General features: G+C 40.5%; 1 protein-coding gene across 1 annotated transcript; it reads left to right on the top strand.

Moving 5' to 3' along the window:
* The first annotated feature begins 421 nt into the window (after positions 1-421).
* Positions 422-20,134, top strand: LOC108673855. Its single transcript, XM_018161732.2, has 8 exons — positions 422-607; positions 810-943; positions 1,454-1,567; positions 2,018-2,145; positions 2,574-2,722; positions 4,938-5,087; positions 5,644-5,788; positions 8,578-20,134. Exons 1-8 carry the CDS (start codon positions 481-483, stop codon positions 9,062-9,064), a joined length of 1,434 nt encoding a protein of 477 aa, XP_018017221.1. The 5' UTR covers positions 422-480; the 3' UTR covers positions 9,065-20,134.
* The last annotated feature ends 3,565 nt before the right edge of the window (positions 20,135-23,699 follow it).

Raw genomic sequence — 23,699 nt, forward strand, 5'->3', positions numbered from 1 at the left:
TTACTCCAATGTTAACAATGTCTTGCAGGAAGTGCTGGACACTATTGAGGACTTACCTGTCCTAGATACTCTGGATGCTGAACCTGAACAAAGCCATCAAGGCATTTGATATTTTATGCCTGTATTACATCAGTAAAATAGGTATAGTATTTTGTTATAGGTAGTTTATCATCACTGACCTATATTCTTCTTTCAAGGATATGCTTCATTATGAGTTAATGACTAATGAGCAAGTTATTTCAAAGATAATTATTTATCATGTGATGTTCAATTACTTATTGCATACTTCCAGTTTTAACCAAACCTAGTTTGGTTATACATAGGTCAGTGATGATAAGCTATATATATAACAAAGTACTTTCAATTGCTGATAAAATCTACTACAAACAATAGTGTCTCATCATGCATTCACCTCTTTCCAGATTTATTTTTTTCGATGCATAATCTTTGATCACTTTTAAGCCGGGCATCAGGACAGTGATGCTTAGGTTAGTTTTAGGGGGGCAGCAGCTGCTCTTGGCAGTGCTATTTACTCTACCTTATTTTCTGCTGGTCATCTCATCATCACAAGCTGATGAGGCCAGCAAACCAGATCCTTACTCCACTTGTGAGTACATCCACACTGTTAATGCTCTTATATCTGATGACGTGATGTGTTAATTTGAAATAACTTCAAATATTGGCAGTAAAATTCGAAGTTATTTTCTCATATTGTTCATTAATATTGAAGTATAGAACCACTTGCTTTCATCACTGCTATATTTTTTGTTAAATACTGCTAATTTGCTTTACTGCTGCATTACTCTCAGATGTGCTGGAGGAAGTTTGTCGTGGAGTTGATGGAGTAGTGCCTGTATACCTGCCGGCCTGGTCTGCAGCAATCATCACTTTTGGACAGGCTGAAGATGCAGACTATTATGGCAGAGACAGACACACCTGCACTGTGAGTCATACTTATAATAATTATTATTTTCGTTTGTCTGTAATATTTGTAGCATGTATATGATTGATTTGGAAATTTGAAAGATTGTGACCAGTTATAGAGCAGAAATTGACTTGGAATGGGCAGCAAAACTCTGCTGACTCCTTTAATTTATTGGGATCTTACTCCTTAGCCACTTTTCTGAGTTTTCTCATGAACAGTTATCAGAATTTCTGTGATGTATATAAGGATTATATATGTATGAATTGAATCAGTAATTGATAGATTGGTATTAAGACAAGAATATTGGAAAATTGTCCTAGCAACCATGCTGTATAATGAAGATTCTTCAAAAACATTTAATATTCCTTGGATTTTTATTACATTTTCAAATTTTATTTGATGATTTTCAATTATTATTTTTTGAATTCGTGAACTCATCTATTTTCACAAATTTTCCTTCTCCATAATTAACTTCTATTTTAGAGACTAATATTTTTGCATGTATAAGTTAAATAACATGTTTTTCAGTTGAAAGTTTCCACCGAGAAGAACTTTCATCTTGGTGGGGTTGTGGAGAACATTCGTATACAAGGTACCCAGGACCATGCCACCAAGAGATGGGACTGCAGTGATTATATTGTTGTGAGTTCTTGCTTCTATTTGGTTCTGTTCCAATATTGTGGCTTCATTGCTGCTTTGATATTTTTGCTAAATTACTACAATATAAGAGAACTATATATGTCTGATTGTTTTATTTGCTGGTTGTTAGGATTTTTGGTAAATCTGGCTGTAATTATTTGAAATCCATTGGCATTTTTAATAAAATATGTGATATTTACTATCATTTTTAAAGTACTTTCTTATTATCTTCTCTAATTGGTACCAATTTTTATATAGGGTATTACGTATAGAATATTCTTATTTCTTCCAATAGAAGATAAAAATTTCTTCACTTGTGGGCTCAGCCTATATCACATGGATTTTCAGTGGGCATATTTTGTATTCTTTGTTCTAGTGTATGACCTGCAGATTTCTCCATTTTCATGTTGTTAAATCATGTACGGCCTTTAATTATTTGTTTTGTATAAACAGTTCCGCACCAAAGGCAGAGGTCTAGTTAACCAGGTGCTGGACATGCTGCTTCCTGATAAACTTTTTAAAGGACGGCAGTCTGAAAAGCTTTGCGGCGAACGTGTGCTTGACACCTCAAAAATATTTCGGTGAGTTGCCCCGCTTGAACACCGTAGTTCCCATGACAACACTGTATTGTCGACTGTATTTTTTTTTTGCAATATTCCCAAACTTACGTGATGGTAGTGCCTTGTCCTTGATGTGTTATGCAATCAGATTTTTCACTGCAGGCAATGAGTACATGAAATGAATGTGATTATAAGTCATCATGACTCGGTATTAAGACATATATTCAAAACCACATTTTATGCATCAATGTGTAATGTTTCTGTGATTCTCACTTGGTATATTGTTTTTTAAGCTACAGAAAAACCAAGAAAAGGTCAGACCATTCAAGATTTTTGGTTTAAATAATGGTGCTGACTGACAGGATCACTGTCCCAGAGGCTGAGAGTGTGACATTGTATGATTTCCCTGCTCATTATTTGTGTATTAAATAATGTTTTGTTTGCTCCAGGCTGGTGGACACGAGCAGTCACAGCAACGTGTTCAGCACGATGGCCAACAGTCTAGAGTTAGTCTACCACCAGGACGAGGACAACAAGACTCCCGTCAACAACTCCTTCACTGTTGTAATTTCCACCTTCCGCAACATCAATGAGCATGGTGAGATATTGCTTCATTTATTGCTTCTAACATTCACTGCTCTTGTGAGGTCTAGTCTATATTACTATGCCATTGAACCAAATCGCTTGAACCAAACCTGCCTTTTATTTGTTTGTTCCTTAGAGACTCTGATTTGTATCAAGTTATTACTTGTTACCACGACCTCATGTTGACCTTTACTTTGTATATGTGATATCTGGTTATCTGCTCACTTCATGTGTTAACTATAACCTAGACATTGATCCCTTAAATTAAGTTGTATCTTGTTTCTTTGTGGTTACAATATGCACGTACCCCTGTTTACTTTGTATGCTTAGCCTATGTTGCCCGATGACTTATGCCTTCCATCACTGTTGATGGGCAATGTCTTGATACCGAAGGTATTAATTGCACTTGCATGAAGTAAAATGCCTGCAGGTAAAGAAGCCCTACTCTACCATTCTGCTTAGAGTTCATGTAAATTTACATTGCTGAGTATTGTTATTTGTCAAAATAATGAGAAATTCCATATAAGAGTTATTTTCTCGGCTATTTATTGTTTGTTTTTCATTATGACAGATACTGTTTTTTGGAACAAATTTTTCTGAGTAGCTGTAGTAACTAACCATCCGCAAATGTCGACTGCTAAGGGTGTGAGTTGTAAGAAGCTCAACGCATGTCTTCTCTCTCTTCTCCTGCAGCCCTTCACCAACATGTAACTCAGTTACTCCTATTTTCAAGTCCTACTATCCTCTCATCCAATTCATTGTGTTCAGACCTACATCAACAAAATCCTTGACTTGCATCCTTCCTAGCTTTTCATTATGCTAATACAGCCATTTTCTGACATCTTCCAGGATTTCAATCTAATCAAAAGTCTCTGTTAAGACCAAAAAGTGATTACCCACGTGCCTGTATCACTTTCATTCCTAAGATCATCCTTTAATGTAAATATTAAGAATTGAATTAAAAATTCCGGTACAAGTTGAAACTTTTGAAGCTGTTTTCATTTTTTGTAATAGTTTATTATGATGTCTGACATTTCATTTTTTGTTGGCACCTTTTTATAGATTCTTGAGAACTAAGTAAGATAGGTATATGTTTTATATTTTTTTTTGCTAAGTCTTGAAAGTTTTTATTTGAATTTCTTCTTATTCCGACTTCAAGCTCATCTTGCATCACACTTCATCTTGCATCACACTTCATCTTGCATCACACTACATCTTGCATCACACTTCATCTTGCATCACACTTCATCTTGCATCACACTTCATCTTGCATCACACCTCATCTTGCATCACACTTCATCTCCCGCTATGGAAATTCTCACCCTGCATGCTGCTGCTCCCAACCTCCGCGACTAACCTGGTATGCCGCCTGTACTTCATCGTATACATTTAGGTTGATGTAGCCAGAAAACTACCGATAATTTTGCTATAATCGCATTCTTAATGGGTGTTCCGATTAGTGATGAGCTTATAGGAGTCAAATTGCATTACTTAAAAGTTTTTTTTAGCTTTCAATTAGGTGCTTTATTGCGAGAAAATGTGCATTCAATATTCAGCTGAGCTGCTGCACAAATTGCTCATTTCGAAAGATGAATCAGACGAATATTACGTGAAGACTGCTATATATGTTGTACGAGGTGCTTTTTCATGTGTTACTAATGTTTTATCTCATATTATATGTTAAATGTTATGTTTTTCATTTTTATATTTCTTATTATACCAAGCAAACAGCCAATATTGTTTCATCACAACAGTAGTTGAAGTTGTTGATTTAGTAATTCAATGTTTTGCAAAATGGGTCTTGAAGGAAATATTCAATGTTATTTTGTGTGTTCAGCATGGAAATAATAACCAATTTCGAGAGTTGCGTGCACTCAGAGGAACTCGCGAGACTTTGTCCGAATATCGATGCTCTTTTTGCCTTTGTGTTGGTTATCCTGATGCAGTTAGTCTCGGAAAATCGGCGTATCAGTGCAACGTGAAGTCACTAATAGGTGTGTGTCACTAATAGGACAAAATGACGTCCGCCTTCATCAGTCGCGTTCGGTGTGCGTATTCGCGATGATGATGTAGTAAATAAGTTAAAATGGTTAGCAGTATTGCCATCACGACGCGAGTGTGTAAAGTAGAGTGCGCGGCAGTAACACTACTGTGTGTCGTAGAGTGCGCGGCAGTAACGCTACTGTGTGCCGTAGAGTGCGCGGCAGTAACGCTACTGTGTGCCGTAGAGTGCGCGGCAGAGGACCAGGTCATGTGTAGCGGGGGAGGCAACGTGCGAGGCAAGGAGCTGTACTGCGTGCACGGCCGCTACCGCTGCGACGGTCACGTCAACTGCGCCCTGCCTGGCGGTGGTAACGACGAGCGTGGCTGTCCTGGAGGTCTGTCGACAATGTCTATAATTTATTCTTCCTTAGGTCTCTCTCAATATTTTATTGTTTTTATTTTTGAAATAATTAGTAAATTTGTGTGTGGGTTAACACTGGCCACCACTTGAACTCCACCAACGCTGTGTTTACGTAATAGCAGCTGCCATTTTTTTTGTTCTATAATTCTACACCTTGTTAATTGAGTAAAATAAAGATAGTAAGTTTCTTTAAGCAGATTACCAAGAAAATAATTTATCCCAAATGACGTTGTCTATGAGCTCCCAACGTGACACTCTTGATTACTCATAGTCTGTTAGTGTGGATCTCATTCATTTATTTAATTAACTTTAAACGGAGTTGTTGATAAAAAACGTTTCATTGACTTTGTGGATGTAGCGGTATCCTGCTGGGCTGCAGTGTCAAGGAGCGAGTATTTTTTGTCTGCTATTGATACTGGTGACCTCGACTCTCCTGTTGAAAAAGAGTGGATGTTATTCACACTTTATTAACAGAAAATGTTTTCATAAATTTGTGAGCAAGAAATGCTAATACGAAGACAACTGTGCAGAGGAGGTGGCAGGCTTGGCGCAATACTCGGCCGTCTTCTCCTCCACCATCATCATCGTCACGCTGCTGGGGGGCATCATCGGCGGCATCATCCTGCTCTTCATCATCTACGTTCTCGTCGCTAAAGCCCGCAATGATAGCAACCGGTGGGTGGTGTAGTGGTGTAGGATGTCGTGGTGGTGTAGGGTGCCGTGGTGGTGTAGGGTGCTGTGGTGTGTCGTGGTGGTGTAGGGTGTCGTGGTGGTGTAGAGCTGGAGCTGTAATCACTCCATTAATCATAACCATCTTATTTGGTAACACTCGTATAAAATTTACTAGAGTTGAGCTGTCTTCATGCTATGCTTGGCTGCTTCATATATGGTATTGTTTGGTTCTAAGGCTTGTACTTTCGAACCACTAATTTTCCATTAATTAAATCTTCTGGGGTATGAGCACTGAATCGTTCTAAATTATCTTGTCAATCACATAAGCTCTATAACTATGAGAAAAGTTACATATAAGGTATATATAATATAGGTAGGTATATATAATATACCTAGAATATCAACTGTCATTTGAACACTTGTCAAATTCCTATCTATCAGCATTCATCTTAACATTTACAAATATAACCACAGTTCTAACCACTTACTCGATGTTATTTTTCCCCCATGACTTCAGACCATAAAGTTGTGTCAACATTTCTTCAATTTACAACAGATTAATGTTGAAAACAGTCTTCATATCAATATATTTAATTTAAAAAATTTCAAAGATATTGTTTACAAGATATTGTCGGGATGAGCGTGCATGCTGCGGCAGAGCATCTATTGTCAGGGCAAGAACCATTGACTGATTTCTTCTACCCATGGGGATTTCCAAATTTATTTATTATCTTTCATGCATTGGAATGAAATTTTAATCAGGAATTATAGGAAAATTTTTATACCATTTGCAATTCTTATGCTTCAAGAAGCTGCATCAGCAGGTATTTGGATTTCCGTACCTGAAAAGTTACTCAATCGAACTTGTGTCTTGAGCTCTGGTTCTCGCCTCTGATGTACATATTGCTTGTAGTTCTCACGTTAGAACCTCTGTAGTCGTACCATTTCTAATGCTAGGAACTTTATTTACAAGTGTTATTGCTATACATTTTGCAGTAGTACCATATATGATGGCAGGGACTAATGTTGAGCAAGTACAAATGCTATAAGTTTTTAGTAGTTGCAGCCATAATGCTAGAAACTTTATGATCGTTCCAGTTGTAACTTTTAATATTATGTAGCATTTGAAGTGCCTTTCATCATTGGAATAAGTTCCAGTGTTTGAACTTTTTAGTTGACATACAAGTTCTGACGTTAGAACCTATACCTTCATAAGAATTCGAGCGTCACAAGTTCTACCATAATTGTATGAGTCTTACATTACCGTGGTGGTCTTTACGGTTCTACCTTGGCCTTACTGTTTCTTTCAAGTCTGCGATGCTGGCTGTTTCTATTCTAAATTTTGTTCTGTGTTTGATTTCAACTTGAGATGCTGATCATAACTTGAGTGCTAAACATTCCTAGAAAATTCAACTTTGTTATAGATATTCAGGCACACACTTTAGTTCATTTAAACCATCGTGATTGTTTTCTAGAAGTGTTCTATGTACATTTTTCAGTTCGCATATTTATGAAGAATTTTCTTGTCAAATTTCATTTGTGACGTTGATTTCAGGGACTAACCGATGTCCTTCTGTTCAGAAGCGTGAGTAGTTAAATAATCATAATACTGAACATGATTATCACAACACTGAATACACTAAACAATAATTAGTTCAGGAACAGCCAATGTCGTTGTTATGCATGTGCTTCCTGCCACAAGTGTAGCACTCTTCTTCAACTTCTGCATACTAAATTTTTTTTAAGTAGAAATTTTTATTTTTTTAGTCGTCTTGTCTCTCAAAATTTTAATCAATGTTATGTGCTATCGTTCAATGGAGTTATTTTTATTTTCGGTTCAATCCAAGAGCATTCATCTCTGGCTCATACTTCTTTTATGAAAGCAAATTTTTTAACCTTATTTGTAGGATTCAAAATCTATTCTGACACGACTGCCGTGTTTACAGGAATCTTACTATGTTCAGGAATCTTTTTATGTTTTCCTTCTCTCTCATTGTTCCTTCTTCGTCTTGTTCATCTGATTTCTCAGGCACTTTTCTTGCATGCCTCTTGCCTGCTGTGATCGATCTTTTTGCTACAGGTCACTTCTCTCTAATTTAGCTTTAAGGTCGATATTTTTGGTGCTCTCTTTCATGCCACATGATTTGTATATTTTATTTCATTCTCACATGCTAGGTTTTTAAGAGGTTAACATAAGAGATTCTTGCATGATCCGTTGCCTGTCCCTGCATGTGAGAGCCATGTTCATTATATCTGCGTTAAATACTTTCTTCTGGACTTAACCAACACAATGTAGCGGCCAGAAAGCTTGTCTTCTCCGAGTACTATAATGGCAACCTGGATGCTAGCCACCGAGCTTGTCTTAGTTTACTGTGTTCACGGTTAAATTATCTGTTGAAATAGTCAGCATTATTTGCTGGAACGTTCATAAGTAGTCTCGTGCAAGTCAATTAAAACCTGTGAAAGCTTTTTCTCTCTATTCCAAGTTGCAGTTGTGAAAGTGGATAAGGTTAAACTGCATGCAAAAAATGTCAGCAGTAAAGTATAAAATACAATAAGCATTTTTGCCTGGAGCCAGCGTTACATATGAACGTTTTCTTTGCTATTTTCTTATAGATAATATGCTCCCTCGTTGTCTATTCAATCGAATATGATAGATCTTCTGATAACGTTACTACCGCTCCACCACCTTCTTCCTTTGCATGGATCTTGGTGCGGATTCCATAACCTTCTTGTAGATCGTTTGCTCGACGCCTTCTTACTTCACTAGAGTCTGATTAATATTGTTGCAGCGCCTCTCCTGCTGAGTCGACGACGGCCGTGAACTTCGCGGCATCGTCGGAGTCTGCGGACGTGGTGGCGACGAGTCACCGCAGTCGCCGGCACCGACACCGCGCCCACCGCAGCGGCCGCCGCCACGACAGCATAACAGAGGAGCACGAGGACGACGAGCGTCACCAGCACCAGCAGGAGCGGCGCGCCCATAACGCTAGGGGACGCACGCATCGCACCAGGAGGGTCGAGGCTGACGTCAGGGGCTCCGGTCCCCGACGTCAGAACACCCTGCCCGGATATGATGCAGTTACCCTCAATAATCAGCTGCAGCAACAGCAGGATGAAAAGTCGCAGCAACAGCAGCAGCCGCTCGTTGGGGTCAATCAGTACAATAGCTTTAATCGCTCCAACAGTCAGAACCTCGGTAGCCATCTTAACCCCACAGCGCCTGACATCCAACCTTATCCTCCTAGCTACGATATCCTCTTCCCCACTGATGGATGATATAATGTTGATCCCAAGTGGCAGAAATACTTCCAGATCACGCAGAATAGATTTGACATGGCCATCTCCCTCGCCAGCTAGACTGGCTCTTCGCTACAGGCTGGGCTTCTATATTCTCTTATCACCTTAAATAATGTATGGTTCATTTACTTGTATTCATTTGGATTAGATAGTACACGTTTCTTTAGACTCTTACACATGATAGTTTGTCTGGGTTGAGCAACATTTTTTGCAGTTTTTGGATTTAACTTGTCTTTGGATAAGTTGAATCTTACAGTCTTTGAATTTACCTTAACTATCCGTACTTATTATTTTGAACTGGATGAGTTCTTTTATAGTGCCAAAAATTATTCATCTGCCATAATAGTGTTCTCTGCTTCAATGCTTCTATGTACATGCTCACAACTTTCTAAGTTTCGAACATAACATCTATTTTCGATAATTGTTTAAATATTTTATTGAAAATATTTTTTCCATTTCACTGGATTTTTAGGTTCTAAATTTTTCATCAGTGATGCCCTGCAGACGAAAGAAATGGTCAAGCCTCCGCCACATTGCCGCGTCCGCAACTTGCTATTCTATTCACTTATTATTTTATGTATGCTTCAAACTTTCTCACATTTGAGTAATTGCATTACGTTGTGTGTGCCTGAATGAATTTGAATTTGTCCTATTTTCACCATTGTTTCATAGGCAAAAATCAAATATTATCTGTAATTTGGTTTCTCTATCAAATTCCAAGAAATTTTTCCGCTCTATCAAATTCCAGGAAATTTTCCACTCCATCAAATTCCAGGAAATTTTGCGTTAAGTAGGGAGATGCGGACGGGCACTCGGCGGTCACTCACGTGCATTTTACCTCATGTTTTCCTCCTAGGCCCCTGGCAGCTCAATGGTAGTTCTCTCATCCCCTGGACGGGGAAGGGGAATATGAAGGCTTGCTGGTGTACGCTAGCCACGCACAAACTTAGTCAATAACGAGTATCACCATAGCAGGTTATTAGCGATGAGTACTAGCATCCCTTCTCATGTCTTCCGCGACCATTCTTTCGTCTGCTCAGCGCTCCCTGAATTATACTCAAACGATTGTTTATTGAACTTCAATTGTCGGGCGCTTTGAGCATCCACGATATGCCTATTTATTTCCATGTATATTGTCTCAAATTACAGCTCAAGCGAAATAACGTAGTTCATTTTTTGAGATCTGTCAGTAGGTCTCAGCTTTTTTGGTTTTTCCTTTCTGTGGCTTGCATCAATTGTATATACTATCTTTTCGATGCGTTTAGTAACACGATAGGTGATATCTGAAATATGTCTTTGGCACAACAGTAACTTATTATGATTTTATGTTACTCTATTGCAAGGCGTACTTATTTATCGATTTTTAGTATAAAAATTAATTTTATGAAGCCCTGCCTCTGAGCGAAACAGACAATTGGCCATCAAATCGACTCTCATGTGATCCTCTCTCTTCTCTTTGCTCCTCTTTTCTTCATATCTGCCCACACGCTTTTCTCTCTCTCTCTCTCTTTCTCCCCTGTCGCTGTCCCTCGTGCCACCTTCGTCAGTAGCTCGTGCACCGTGCAGGTAGTTCGTCCCCAAGATCTGCGAGTCTAGCCTGTATCCTCGACGAGGCTCTTGTGCTGGTCTTCTGGCATCCATAGGCTTTTTCTTTAGGAATTGCGCTATTTTCATCTTCAAGGAGATGGTTTGCAGGTCGAAAAAAGAAAAACCATCAACCCAAAGGTTCTCTACATTACTAGTAGCTCTGCCATAGTAGTAGTTAGCCATAGTTTTTACTGTCAGAAATTTTTTTTGATGTTTCAACTATGCGATATTATAAATACTTCTCCTCTCTTAATGGGAATGGGATGAAATATGAATGGCGTCAAGGCCGCTCGCAGTGAATACTCCACTCCTTACATTTCGGGCACTTTTCTATGCCTGTTATGAACATGTGCTAGAATACATATTATAATAAAATTACTTCACATGATCTGTCAATGAAAACTTGTTGAGAAGCCGAATCATCAATTCTTCCACGCTGACTGGCAAAACCGCTCATTAATTATATATTATCAACCCTATTTTATTTCGGCAGTGAGTGGCCTCAGTAATGATGACCTGGCTGAGAAATTTGTCTGATTATCATTTATTAAAAGTTGTTGCTGACTTGTCCTAGGGTAATGAACTGCTCCCTTAGACTGCAACGCGGTGTCCTGCAGTTGCTATGAACTATGAAGCCATGGGTGCCGGAAGAACCAAGACGCCCGCCTAATTTAGAAACTATGTACAAATACCTAACGTTGTTCTGGTCTTCGCCTGAGCTGATACCTTCGCACCACATGCATAGACCGTGTTAGTGACGTCATATCTGTAGTTATGGTGCAAGTATTTTCCTACCTTGTATTGTTTACCGCGCCCGTTCTTCACTCTTACGTAGATCTGCATTTGGAAGCAAATAGATATAACTTTTAATTTATATTCTAACTGTCTTGTAAGGTTTTGTGTAGCCCGAGCATCGTAGTGTCTGTGAGGCTCGCTTAACTCGAGACAGGTTACTAGCGGTCACTGTTGGTGCGGGTCAGTACCATAGCATCGGTTGATGTCACTGATGTTTACGGAACTGCAACATTGCGATTCATTTACTGTGTTTTCCTTTTACCCATCACGACCTTGAGCTCAAGCAGACTATAGGACTCTAAACCCATCTTAGCTTGCCGCTTCGGTGCTCTCTGATTACCTTCTGGTGCTATTCGAAGCGGGATAACCAGTTCATTGTCTTGCATACCCTTGCTCTTCTTGATTGAACGTAAATAATAGTTCTTTCCTTGCCTGACAACCATCCCTACCTCCCCACACAGCCTCTGCTGCGCATAATTTGCAGGTTTGAAGTCGCCTCAGCTTGAGCCGAAACCTCCTCTCAACACTGAGCGCTGCTGTAGTTGGGCTTCTCAGTGTCTGCCCTTACGATTAGCTGACTGAAGGAGCTGACAGCGAAGACCTGATATTTCAGACAGCTGTTCTCGCATGCAAGAGATAACCACGCAGCAAGAGCTACTCTAAGCCCCTCCACACAGCAGTTCACGCCCCTGCAGTATGTTATTGCTATGCACACTTGCTTGAGGGTTGTAAGGTCTGGCATCGCTGCTGCTGAGTTGCCTACCATTTTTACCTCACCGGACGCGTTGTTAGAAAAGATTTGTTGGCAACTGATGATTTTTGTGAAGTATTCTTGGCATCAATACGACTCTTGCTCACTATCGGCAGCTGCAATCAAACGTTGGTTGTTCAGTGTCTAGTCGTACTTGATGTGTTGCTTACGTGCTAATAGCTTTTATTCTATTTAAGTTTACAAAACGTTGAATAATGCGAGTATTTATCTATATGCGGGCCCTGGGTAAGGTATTGATGACAATATGGAGCCCTGAATGATCGGCTCCACGTTCCCTGTTGTTAGCGCGAATAGGTTAATAATTAATAGTTACTGTGCTGGTTGTGCTGTGCTAAGAAAAGCTTTACGTGTGTCTACATGTAGGTTAGAGTTGTTGCTTCTTCGTTGCATATAGACGCACGCGCGCGTGTGTCGGATGGATCTGCTACTTACATGCCGCCTCAACAGCGGCAGTGTGTATAAAAAGCCTGTGAATGCACTCTGTACCTAAACTATCTATGAGTAGTCAGACTCCACACTTTGTGTTCACGTCCTCAAGAATTGCCGTAATTTATAAAGTGATCGTCTTTGTGTAACGTTCACCACACTACCACATCTACACACCATTTAATATGTTTGTGGTCGCCTCGACAGTTTGTGGTAAACCCCTCATCACTACTACAACAGTTAATGTTATGTTCGTTGTGTGTGTTGCAATCAATCACATCATGAGCGACATTCCACCAGAAAACTTAGTCTTCGCTATTTCGGTCCTAGAAAGTTATCACTCCTAGTGCTGAGGCGAGCTTGCTCAGAATTTGTGCCAAACGCCGTGTTCAATTTACTATACCTAATTAGAAGAGAACTAGCTATATCAATTCAGCGCAATGGGCTTATATGGGGTTACGAATTAGTTATGTGATACTCAAGATGAGTTGTCGTGCGTTAACAACCTAATTTGTGTTGGTCACATAACCGTCTGCCATGGGCTGAACAGCACTTGCACCTACCGTTGCTCCGTTGACGTCAAGTTTTATTCGTTGACACGCGACATCCAACACCAAGCGTTGCATATCAACGTTATGGTTCAAAGCTAACTTGAGCATTGCAATAATATGTGCTCATTTGTCTGAAAATTGGGCTTTTGTCTTGTAGGATGTTATAGAAACCAATTATTTCCAAATCATTACACTGTACTCCCCCTTTCCTCCTGCATTTGTGACCTAACTAGCTTATTTATACGTTTAGGTGACACTATATTAATGTAGCACTTGTCTTAAATTGTACTTGATTTGTGTAATGTTCGCGATTTCCTCACTTAGCGTTTAAGCGCCATCATTAAGTCGCATTGTTTTTTATTTCGAATCTCACTAAAAATAAATACATGCAAAAATTAACCTGTAAATTTGTTCCGTTGAATCTCTGAAAACAAGATTCGGTATCGGCTGGTTTTGCTCGTAGCTGTCGAATCTTTAATTCTTTTATTTGTTAAAACGGATCTAGTTTTATTGTTTCTTAACTCAACCTATAAGTGATTATTGAGTATGCACTTTGTTCATAATGTTGGATTAATGTCTTTTGGAGCGTTCCGTGTGAAACTATTACCAAAAAAGGAGACAAAATGTGTCGAGTCGAGACTGTATTCCCTTCACTTTTTTGTTCCTAAATATAATTTCTGTGATTTGATTCTTTTTCACTGTGATAAACAACTTTTTATCATTGTTCAAAACATATTTACATTTATCTAGTTATTAAATTCGTATTTTTATTTATGTTTACTACGTCTGTAATTCTTTCTAAATATTAGATATGACTATCTAATTAATATCATATCTCTACTCGTTCAAGCGACATTTAATTGCAATTGACTTGTCTTGAGTATCGGTAGTTACTCGTTGCCTTGACTTCTTGTTTACAGCCTAATTAACACATGCTTTCTCACGTCGTATGTCCTGGACGCTGTCTATTGATGTTCATTTTGTCGTGAACGTGGTTCCCTGCTTTTCATTTTGTCGTGAACGTGGTTCCCTGCTGTTCATTTTGTCGTGAACGTGGTTCCCTGCTGTTCATTTTGTCGTGAACGTGGTTCCCTGCTGTTCATTTTGTCGTGAACGTTGCTCCTCGCGGTTTGCAAGACTTTGATGCACACTTAACATATCATTATTTCAGACCTTCTTAATATCTCGTTTGTAATAATTTTGCTAGCTGATCAGGAGGATGTAAATTTCCTGCGGCAATCAAACAAGTATCCGCGTTGTGGTCTCATTTGAACCATACAAAAGATCATAATTCAACTCGTGCTCCGAAAACCGTTGCAGTTACTGGTAGTTGTACATATCCTGCCTAAAATTTGACGATCAACGTGCGCTCTGGGGTAACTACCTCGTAGGTTCAAGAAACGGAAACAATTTGAGTGAAATTATGTTCAGAATGAAGTTCCGAGACATGAGGGACTTTCACGTAAACGCATAACGAAGAGATTATTGTTGATTTACTATACCGATTTCTATTTAGTTAGGCTTTCTGTTAGTATTGTGCACCATGCATCGTTCCCGAGATCCTTCACAGCTTTTGTTTTCCATGCGTGTAGACTGCCGGGGCTCCTAGTGTTCCATATCTGACGTTGTCTTCACAAAATCTTTGTACTTCTTTGTATTGTCTTGCTAAGTTTGTTCGTCAGATGCTCGAGTCTTTATGCCATCTTGTCTATTGTCTGCATTAGTGATGCCTGCGTCTTAGCTCCTAACCGGTTTGTTTCCTGCCGACTTGTCATTCTGGCGCTGCTGCAAAGCGACATGTCAGACTGCGCACTCAGAACTCCTACGACATAGCATTTAGGACATCAATGTATGACTGAAACTTAGTCTAATATTATCCAAGTATATCCAGACCGTAAGAATATAGTAAAACTTGAATGATTTGGCTCATGTGTTCCTACATTTTGCGGGTCGCTTGCACGTTCCTTTCATAGTTTATTGATAAGCGAAGGTATAGACCGTGACCCAAAGCTCTAATTAAGGTCGGTAGGTGGAAATATTTAGGCAATACCGTAGGTGCAAATCCGTCGGCTGGATAATATAACCGGCGGTATGCATATAATGGAAGAAAACTTGCAGCCCTCGAAACTACATCATTCCAAACAGAATTGCTCAAATTCCGATTTATGTACAGAGTCTGTAATATTGTCTTGAGTGAAGCATCGCTTACGTTGGCTGAAATCATCGATCAATGCGTGTTAATTGTTAGCCGATTGTCATGGATTAATGCGTTGAATTGATGGCAATTGTGTCACAACCATGAATTATGGTGCGATCGCTCACTTCTGTTCGTTTATTAATCGTTTCGACCGGCTTGAGGGTCTCCACTGCCTGATCCGTGTTTCGTAAAATATTCGTTAGGAAAATATCCGTTGTTCGAAAAATTCGCCGTATTAACGCTTAAATATTTGAGCGTTCGTTAGGGTAAGACTGGAATAATATATGTTGTGCTCAGTTCAACGGCTTCCATCGTTTGAAGCGTTTCTCTTTCAGGCGTTGCTTAAGATGGACGTGAAAATTGGTTGCGCTGATGAAGCACTTGATTGCTGGTGATTTCACGTCATGATTATGATTGTGTTTAATAGTTACTTGTCTCTTGACGCATATAAACGAGTACTGTTTAGAGCAATATACGGTGTATACCTCGATACTTATCCTTTGAAATATGTTATGCAGTCCCCTCGTGCGTAGTGGTCGCTCTATCTTGTAAGATATCAATTTAGATTGGCTGAGTAATGATTTAAGAAATATATCGACGTATGTTCGCATCATATGTATCGCTTAGTTGCTGTATTGCGTAGACTTAGTCATAATATATTGGTTGTATTATTAATGGCATAATATTCTCCCACATTCCCTGCTTTAACACTCGTGTGTTGACTATACAGCGCGTATTGACTGTTGTATATGCACCTAGCACCCTGAGTGTCCACAGCAATTGGTGGCTTAGATTCAAGTGCTTTAATTTGTTCCTTGAAAAAAGGAACCTCAATTACTCGCTTGTATTACTACTTTATTTACTGGCGCTTCTTTTGCGTTTGCATTTGAATCTGGATTAGTTTCCTGGAGGGAAAATTGTGACCAAGGAACTTAACTTTTCTTGCATAATGATTCGACTGTTACTTAGACTTACGGTTATGACTTAAGTTCTTCTACCATGTAACTAGAAAAAGAATTGCCTTTTATGTTGTCTTGATCCATTAGGTTTTCCTTGACATATGAAAGAAATGCTGATTTATACTTGCGTTGTGTGGCTCCACTTCCATCCCATAACCGTAATGTGAGTTGAGGACTTGGCACAAATGTCACTTGGTCTTGTGATGTGGTCTTGTATATGATTTAGATTTTGGTGCCCGCAGCTGCCTGCTGTCATTATGCCCATGATTTGAACTCAAGTCGTAATCGACACTCTTAAGCGAAGGCGGAAACATTGTCGGTTTTTTTTCTTTCCAGTAGTTATCCAAATTTACAGGGACAGAGCAATTTAGCAATGGTCAAGAATTATGTTCGTTCTGGATTATGGTTGAAAGCTTCGATTCAATGATTCCAACGACGTGCTTGGAGATTTAGACTTGCTGCCATTCCACGACAGAAAGAGAACAATACTGATTAATTTATCAATTTTTTTAAAGGGGGATTTGTTTTTAAGAGCCATTTTCTGATGCATCATAAACATCAGCGCCTCGTTGTCTTCGTTTTTTCTTGCTTCAGTCGAACCTTAGAATAAAACTTCATGTTTGCTCGGTGACACTTGACTGCGTAAGTATCCTGGACTCGTTCTGCTCGTAAAACTGTACTAGTTCAGCATATTTTTCCATGAAGAACGTGGCATTTCGTGCGATATTTTGAAGTTACTCAGTTTCTTGACTTGCCCGAACACATCTTATTTATTGTTCAACAGTTATCGACTGATTTTGCCGCAGGAAAACCATCCATGTAATAAGGAAACATGGACCTCATAATAATAGGAAAACATGAACACTGTAATAGGAAAACATTCCTTGATGAATAAAGAGCTTCGGGCTGAGCTAAAACCTTTGTATTGCTTTCGGGTATCAGAAAATACTCGTAGTTCACTTGAGCCTATCTTATTTCGCATATTGAATGTTATGAAATTTATTTTCATATAAATTTCAGGGAATATTTTTGGTGTGGAATGCAGTCTAACTTTGCTTTTACAGCTGCACTACTTGCTTAGGACACGATTAGACGTCAGCTATGCGCCTGCTTTGCGTGGACTCTCTAAAGTCTAAACTATGCTTTTGTTGGGTGGCGGTTTTGTTCGCTTTTCTGCACTGTCGAAGGTAGCTTCCGAGTACTTCTAACCTGAAATATAACTCGTAATAATATCATTCCTGTTAACCGTATAGGCTCAATGATGGCAAACACACTTTAGTCTCTAGAGGACTGGTGCTGCTACTGCTGCTCAACCTGCTCCACTGCCTTGGCTTCTCACAACTTTTAGTTCTATTCATTCAAGCCTAGAATTATTATTTTAATGGTGAATTCCTGGGAATCATTCCTGCATTTTCTCGTGCCGTCCGTCTTGTGGTGGTGAGTTACATTTATTTTACGTGTTTTTCCATAGTTCGCAAGACCCGAACAAATGACTAGATTCTGACTGTGCCGATGTTAGTTCGATCGCTCATTCTCATTTCCGTGTATTGTCATGGTACTAATTGGATCGTTCTTTTTATGCTATTTAAATTGAGCGCATGGTAACAAACGGCATTTGTGCGGTTGTGAAGGATTATAATTAAAAATACCTAATTTTCAATGTTATTAATGCCGGTCTCCAAACAAAGTTCCACAGGCATGATATAGGGGTTAATATTTCATTGACGTATTCAAAACGCCCATGAGTGTGTCGTGCCGACTAAGGCATCTCATCATCACTGGTTGCTCAAATGTGCCAAATCTTGAGGAATCTCGTTCAGCAATGTTCAATGATCTGATGCCTAGGCATAGCTTCTATTTGACTGCTAAGTTCAGAGTGAACTATATTCTCTATCTGGAAAGCAATAAGTCATTGTCGTGATCAAATATGTGCCAAGGTATTGTAAAACTCTTCGTACGATCACTGACAAGGCCATCCACATTAATTCAAATCGTAGCGAGTTTTACAGCGGATTGATATAACTACGACTTGTCTTAGTTTAAGTTATAATAACGTTATTTTCCTTCTTGATTCCTCTTTACGAACTCCATTGCAACAGCCAACAGGGTCTCATCTTGATGCATTGCACCTAAACGCTAAGCTGGTCATATCATGTTTATTGACCCGCATAAACTGATCGAATTACTCAGAGAGGATATAACCTTTGCGATGCTCAGTGTAACATTGCACAAATGCACATGAATGTAATATAACTTCTTGATGGCATGCCTGTTGTTTTCGTGTTGTTGGGCTGAGCAGCAGGAGGGAATGCAACATATTTTTAAGTGTGCAGAATTGTCCCTGTAGTGAAGACAGTGTGGCGACACTCTCGCCATCTTAGGATTCAAAAAGTCATGTGCTGAGCCCTTCACAGGAAGCGTTGCTGTATAACTACATTATTCTTATCTTAAGCGTAACATTAGTATGCCACGTGGAGGAGGTAAGCTTGTTCTAGTTATACCACTGAAATTCCACACCCAAACCTCTTGTTCATTGAATTTTTGTAAACGCGGGGAACCGCCATGCAAATGGAGGCATTTCTTTGTCCACGCTTGGTTGGTCTGACACCATGCAGTGAATGGTAACTGGAGTGTTTATTTTTCTTTATTGAGGCTCTAATCGTAGAGATTTTAGTGTTAGCCGTTACGTTAGGCGAATTATGCGCAAGTCCCGAGTCATCGTAGAGGTTAGAAGTAGTTGGTTAAGTGTTAAACTTACGCGCTGTCATGTGTCGCATTCGGTGTCGTGTGGCACGCTATCCGGAGTATAATGCAGGCACCTATGATACGCTAGTTTGTAATCGCGCACTAAATGCACCTTGTCGCGAGTGCTCGCAAAATATACTCGGATCTTGGGCACTTAATTAAGTTGAGTTCAAAGGGATTCACCCGTAAGTCTTGAAAACTACACTTTTAATATGGTTACATGAACGCTATTCTTTCAAATCTGAACGTTTGATGTCGAAGTCTAAATTGAAGCAAGAATTCTTAGGTTTCCATCAAGATTGCAACTTCTATATCAAGTATAACAATTGCACTGATCCTATGTTTGACTTAAGTCAACTACATCCAGCAAGCAGTCGCTGTATTGATGAACAGACGTCGACCTCTCTTACATTGTCACTCTATTGTAGCCATTAATTACAACGACATCGCCTTCATCCTGAGACTTAAATTTATGCAGCAAGTTATACCTTACAATTACGTTCATATAATTGAATCTGTATTCACGAAGATTTTCGCGACTGTATTTGTTATGATTAACTGGGTGTGGTATCGTTTATTTTTTTTCATAAATTTATATCGTGATCTCGTTTGTTCTATAGACGTGCAGCCTCTCACAAAATTATATCACAAGTGCTAAATTTGTCACTTTTCACTGTGCAGCAGTTATCAATGCAATTTGATTGGTTAATTTCTTCATATCTATATCATTTAACGCATGGACTGGCACTTTGTTGGGTGCGCCTCGCGGCTCTATCGCTATCTCGGAATAACGGCGCATGAATATGGTGTTCGTTTTTAAAGGTTTGAAATCAACGCTGATAATCATCGAAGTGTTTCAAGTTAGGGTGACAATAATGCCCATATGGTAAACATTTAGCTGCTGTGGACATAAAGTTTCAAAATTTAATAGGTACGACTGCGGCAACGGTTCACTTTGAGAGTTACATAGGACATTGATACTGTTGCAATTTTGGACAAATATAATGTTGACAAGGATATGCACGATATTAATTATCCATCCCATCTTATCGACGTCACTCCTCAGGGGGGACTTTTGGCGTGTTTCTGAGCTCGTCAGAAGTCTTGTGGAATTTCGCGCTCCTAGGGTGATTGTTCCTGAGCGCCCGCCCCACCGCTGAGCTCGTGGTGTCTGACTGCGGTTCTCAGTTGTGGGGTTAAGTTATTATGTAGGTAGGATTCCTTACATTTCCCTTCTCTGTCTCTCTCGTGCGGTCGGCCGACGTCCCGTGTAAGCGACCTCTTGTTCGAGTGTCTTAGTTTCTGTTGCTTTTCACCTGTCCCTCCTTGTCACATCCCCCCCGTGCCATCTCGCCCTTGTCGTGGGGGGAAGGGGGCTTGCGTGTCTCGATGAGACCCGAAGCTGGGCGGTCACAGATGCAATCATGGCCGAGTGGCTCGGGTGAAGAGTTCAGACTAACAGTGATGGCAAAACGCCCTTCTGGTAACGACCTGGCTCTCTCTTACGGATACGCAAAGACTTTTCGCTGGATTGACGAACCCTGGCGGGGAGCTAGACCCGACCCGCTAGCTTCAACAGTCATGCGTGGCAAGGGTTAGCTGCGGGACTCCTAGGCAGGCGAGGGGCTGCTTAAACACCGCGCAGATGGAGTGGCGCTCGTCTTGCAACGTTAGTCAAACGCAAAACCTGCTGCGCCCGCGACAACCAAAGCTATATCCGAGCGTACGAGTGTTCCCGTCGAGACTACGTGTGCTTGACACCAGGGATCCCTTTGTTGGAGGCAGATACACGGGTGCCTGCTCAGCGCGTCGGACGAATCAAACAACCCGGATCAGAAAAATGAATTCTTTGGATGCGCCTCTCGTACCTGATACCCCGACAACGGAAACGACCCGGACCCTCACTACGGAACCAACCTTGACTTCTCCTACCTCCATGTTGATCACGACACTGGAGCCGTTTAGCCCGCGCCCTCAGGCCTCTGGCAGGGCCGAGCAAAATAAGAATTCTAAACGAGGAACATGGAGACAAACTCAGCCAACCCTAGAAGCCTACAACCGAGATTACCCTCGCTTCTTCCGCGTCTCGTCGACGACGGGTGAGAGCCTAGCTGCCATTGACGTCGTTCTGGCTAACCGGCTCTTTGTCCTTTCTTTGGGCAGTGAACCCAAAAATGCGCACGAGACCCGCGACGGAGCCCTCATTGTGGAAGTACAAAGCAAAGCTCAGAGTGAATCCATTCTAAACATAAAGTCATTAGCAGTTGTTTCTGTCACCGTCGAACCGCACGGTGCACTGAATGAAACAAAAGGAACCATCTACTACCGAAATGAGCCTAAATATCCAGCCGAAAAACTACAAGAGCATCTTAGCCACTATAACGTGAAATCAATCTACCAAATCAGTGGTTCCCAAACTTTTTCAGGCTGGCGCCCCCTTTGGCTCCCTAGTGAATTTTTAGCGCCCCCCACAGACACATATAAAATCATGCGCCTTTTTCTTGAAATTTAGTACGCTGCAATTCTAACAGATAAAGGTTAAACTCAAATGTGTATTTCATAAATAGGACCCTTTTAGTGAACCAATGTGTTTTTCAGCTGTTTTAACCGTTCCAGCACTAGGAACCTAGGAGGTCTCGGGCAAATTTACGGCCGGACTCGTGGCCGGTCACACGATCAATCTCCAAATTCAGTTATCAAGGAATATCACCCAAACTAATGAACGCATCTCAATAAAACTTGGAACATGTATTCATCAGAACTTTACGGTGACGTTTAGCTTGCGAAAATTTTTTTAATATCACCTTCATTCGAGTTATATTGCGATACAGGCCGAAATTCGCAGTGATCAAAGAATTTCTTCCAAACTACCGAACAGATTTGAACGAAATTTTGAATATACATTCCTAACTACCAAATGGTGTTTTTTAGATTGAAAAAAAAAAATTTTCCGTCGTTTGCGAGATTTTTTTCATCTTACCGTCATTCTTGATTTCACACTTCCTTATTCGCTTTCGTTCGCAAGTTATACAGATATAGGAGAAACGATCGGCTTTTCTACCGGCTGGTTTAACCAAGAATCGTTTACGTATAGCCGTATAACTCACAAACGAAAAAATTGTAACGAGGTAAACATCGCCGATGCTGAGGTTAGGTAGGTATTAAAATACTAAATTACGTTCAAATCTGTTCAGTAGTTTGCAAGAAATTTCTTGATTACTGCGAATTAAAGCACGTATTGCTGTTTAAATCACGAATGAAACTCGCGAACGAAGGCACAATCGAAAAAATTTTCACGAGCTAAACATCACCGTTCGGTAGTTAGGACTGTAAATTCAATATTTCGTCCGAATCTGTTCAGTAATTTGGAAGAAATTCCGTGATCACTGTGAATTCGGCCCGTACGTATTGCCATATAAACATGGCAAAAACAATTGAAGGCAAAATTGAAAAATTTTGACGAGCTTCACATTACCGTTAGGTCCTAATGAATACATGTGCCAAGTTTCATCCAGTTAAGTTTATTAGTTTGAGAGGTGTTCCTTGATCATTGAATTTGGAAATTGGCCGTGAGACCGGACGCGAGTCCGGCCGTTAATTTGTCGGAGATGTAAACCCAGGAGAGGTTAAAAAAATATAACTCAGTACTCACTGCAGTGAGTGACATAGAGAGCGCATTTTCTCGTCGACGAAAACGTAAAGTCACGGACTGACAGACAGGCGGACAGACGGACGGACATGGCGAGCACAATAGTGCATTTTTTTCATAAATGAGTAAATGCGCTAAAAACAGATCTGGGTGAAAAAACCATCGCTGGGAGTCATGATGCGCTGCACGTGTTGTGCACAAATCGTCAAACAAACGTTCGAACTTCGACTTCCGAATGCCGCCCCCCTATCGCCCCCCAAACGCCCTCTTCTTCTTTATCGCCCCCCAAAATCTTTCCATCGCCCCTAGGGGGGCGATATCGCCCACTTTGGGAACCACTGTACCAAATGAAGAAGAAGTTGCATGGAACCCTGGTGACCTCCCGTTATATGTCTTAACATTCGCAACATATGCAAGCTCCCAACTGAGGTGAAGATCGGGTGGCACCGCTGTGCTGTGAGAGAGTACATCCCTCGCCCACGCCGATGCTATAAGTGTCAGCACTTCAACCATGGAGCTAAAACATGCCGAGCGACAACTGCTGCCCCAGATGCTCTGAAGATGCACATGATTTGCCGTGTCTCCGACCGGCTAGATGCCCTAATTGTGGAGGTCCCCATGAAGCATCATCACCTGACTGCTATCACTACAAACTTGAACAGGAAACGCTGGCAATACAAGTAAAACAAAAACTAATGTATAGAGACGCAAAGCGTCAAGCGAGTGCCATTGTCCCACGGCCGGGCACCACCTACGCATCTATACTCCGTAAGAACCGTGGCCCTGACCGCGTGCTAGAGCCACGACAGACTACAAAAGAAAGTCGTGATGATGCAGCAACCACATCACTGGAGCCCCAACGTGTGACATCAGCTGGTGGAGCACAGGAGTTCGGGACCCCAACACCTGTGGTGGACCAAGTCGTTGCTCCCT

This window comes from Hyalella azteca, unplaced genomic scaffold (assembly GCF_000764305.2).
Source record: "Hyalella azteca isolate HAZT.00-mixed unplaced genomic scaffold, Hazt_2.0.2 contig1860, whole genome shotgun sequence".
In the NCBI taxonomy this organism is placed as follows: domain Eukaryota; kingdom Metazoa; phylum Arthropoda; class Malacostraca; order Amphipoda; family Hyalellidae; genus Hyalella; species Hyalella azteca.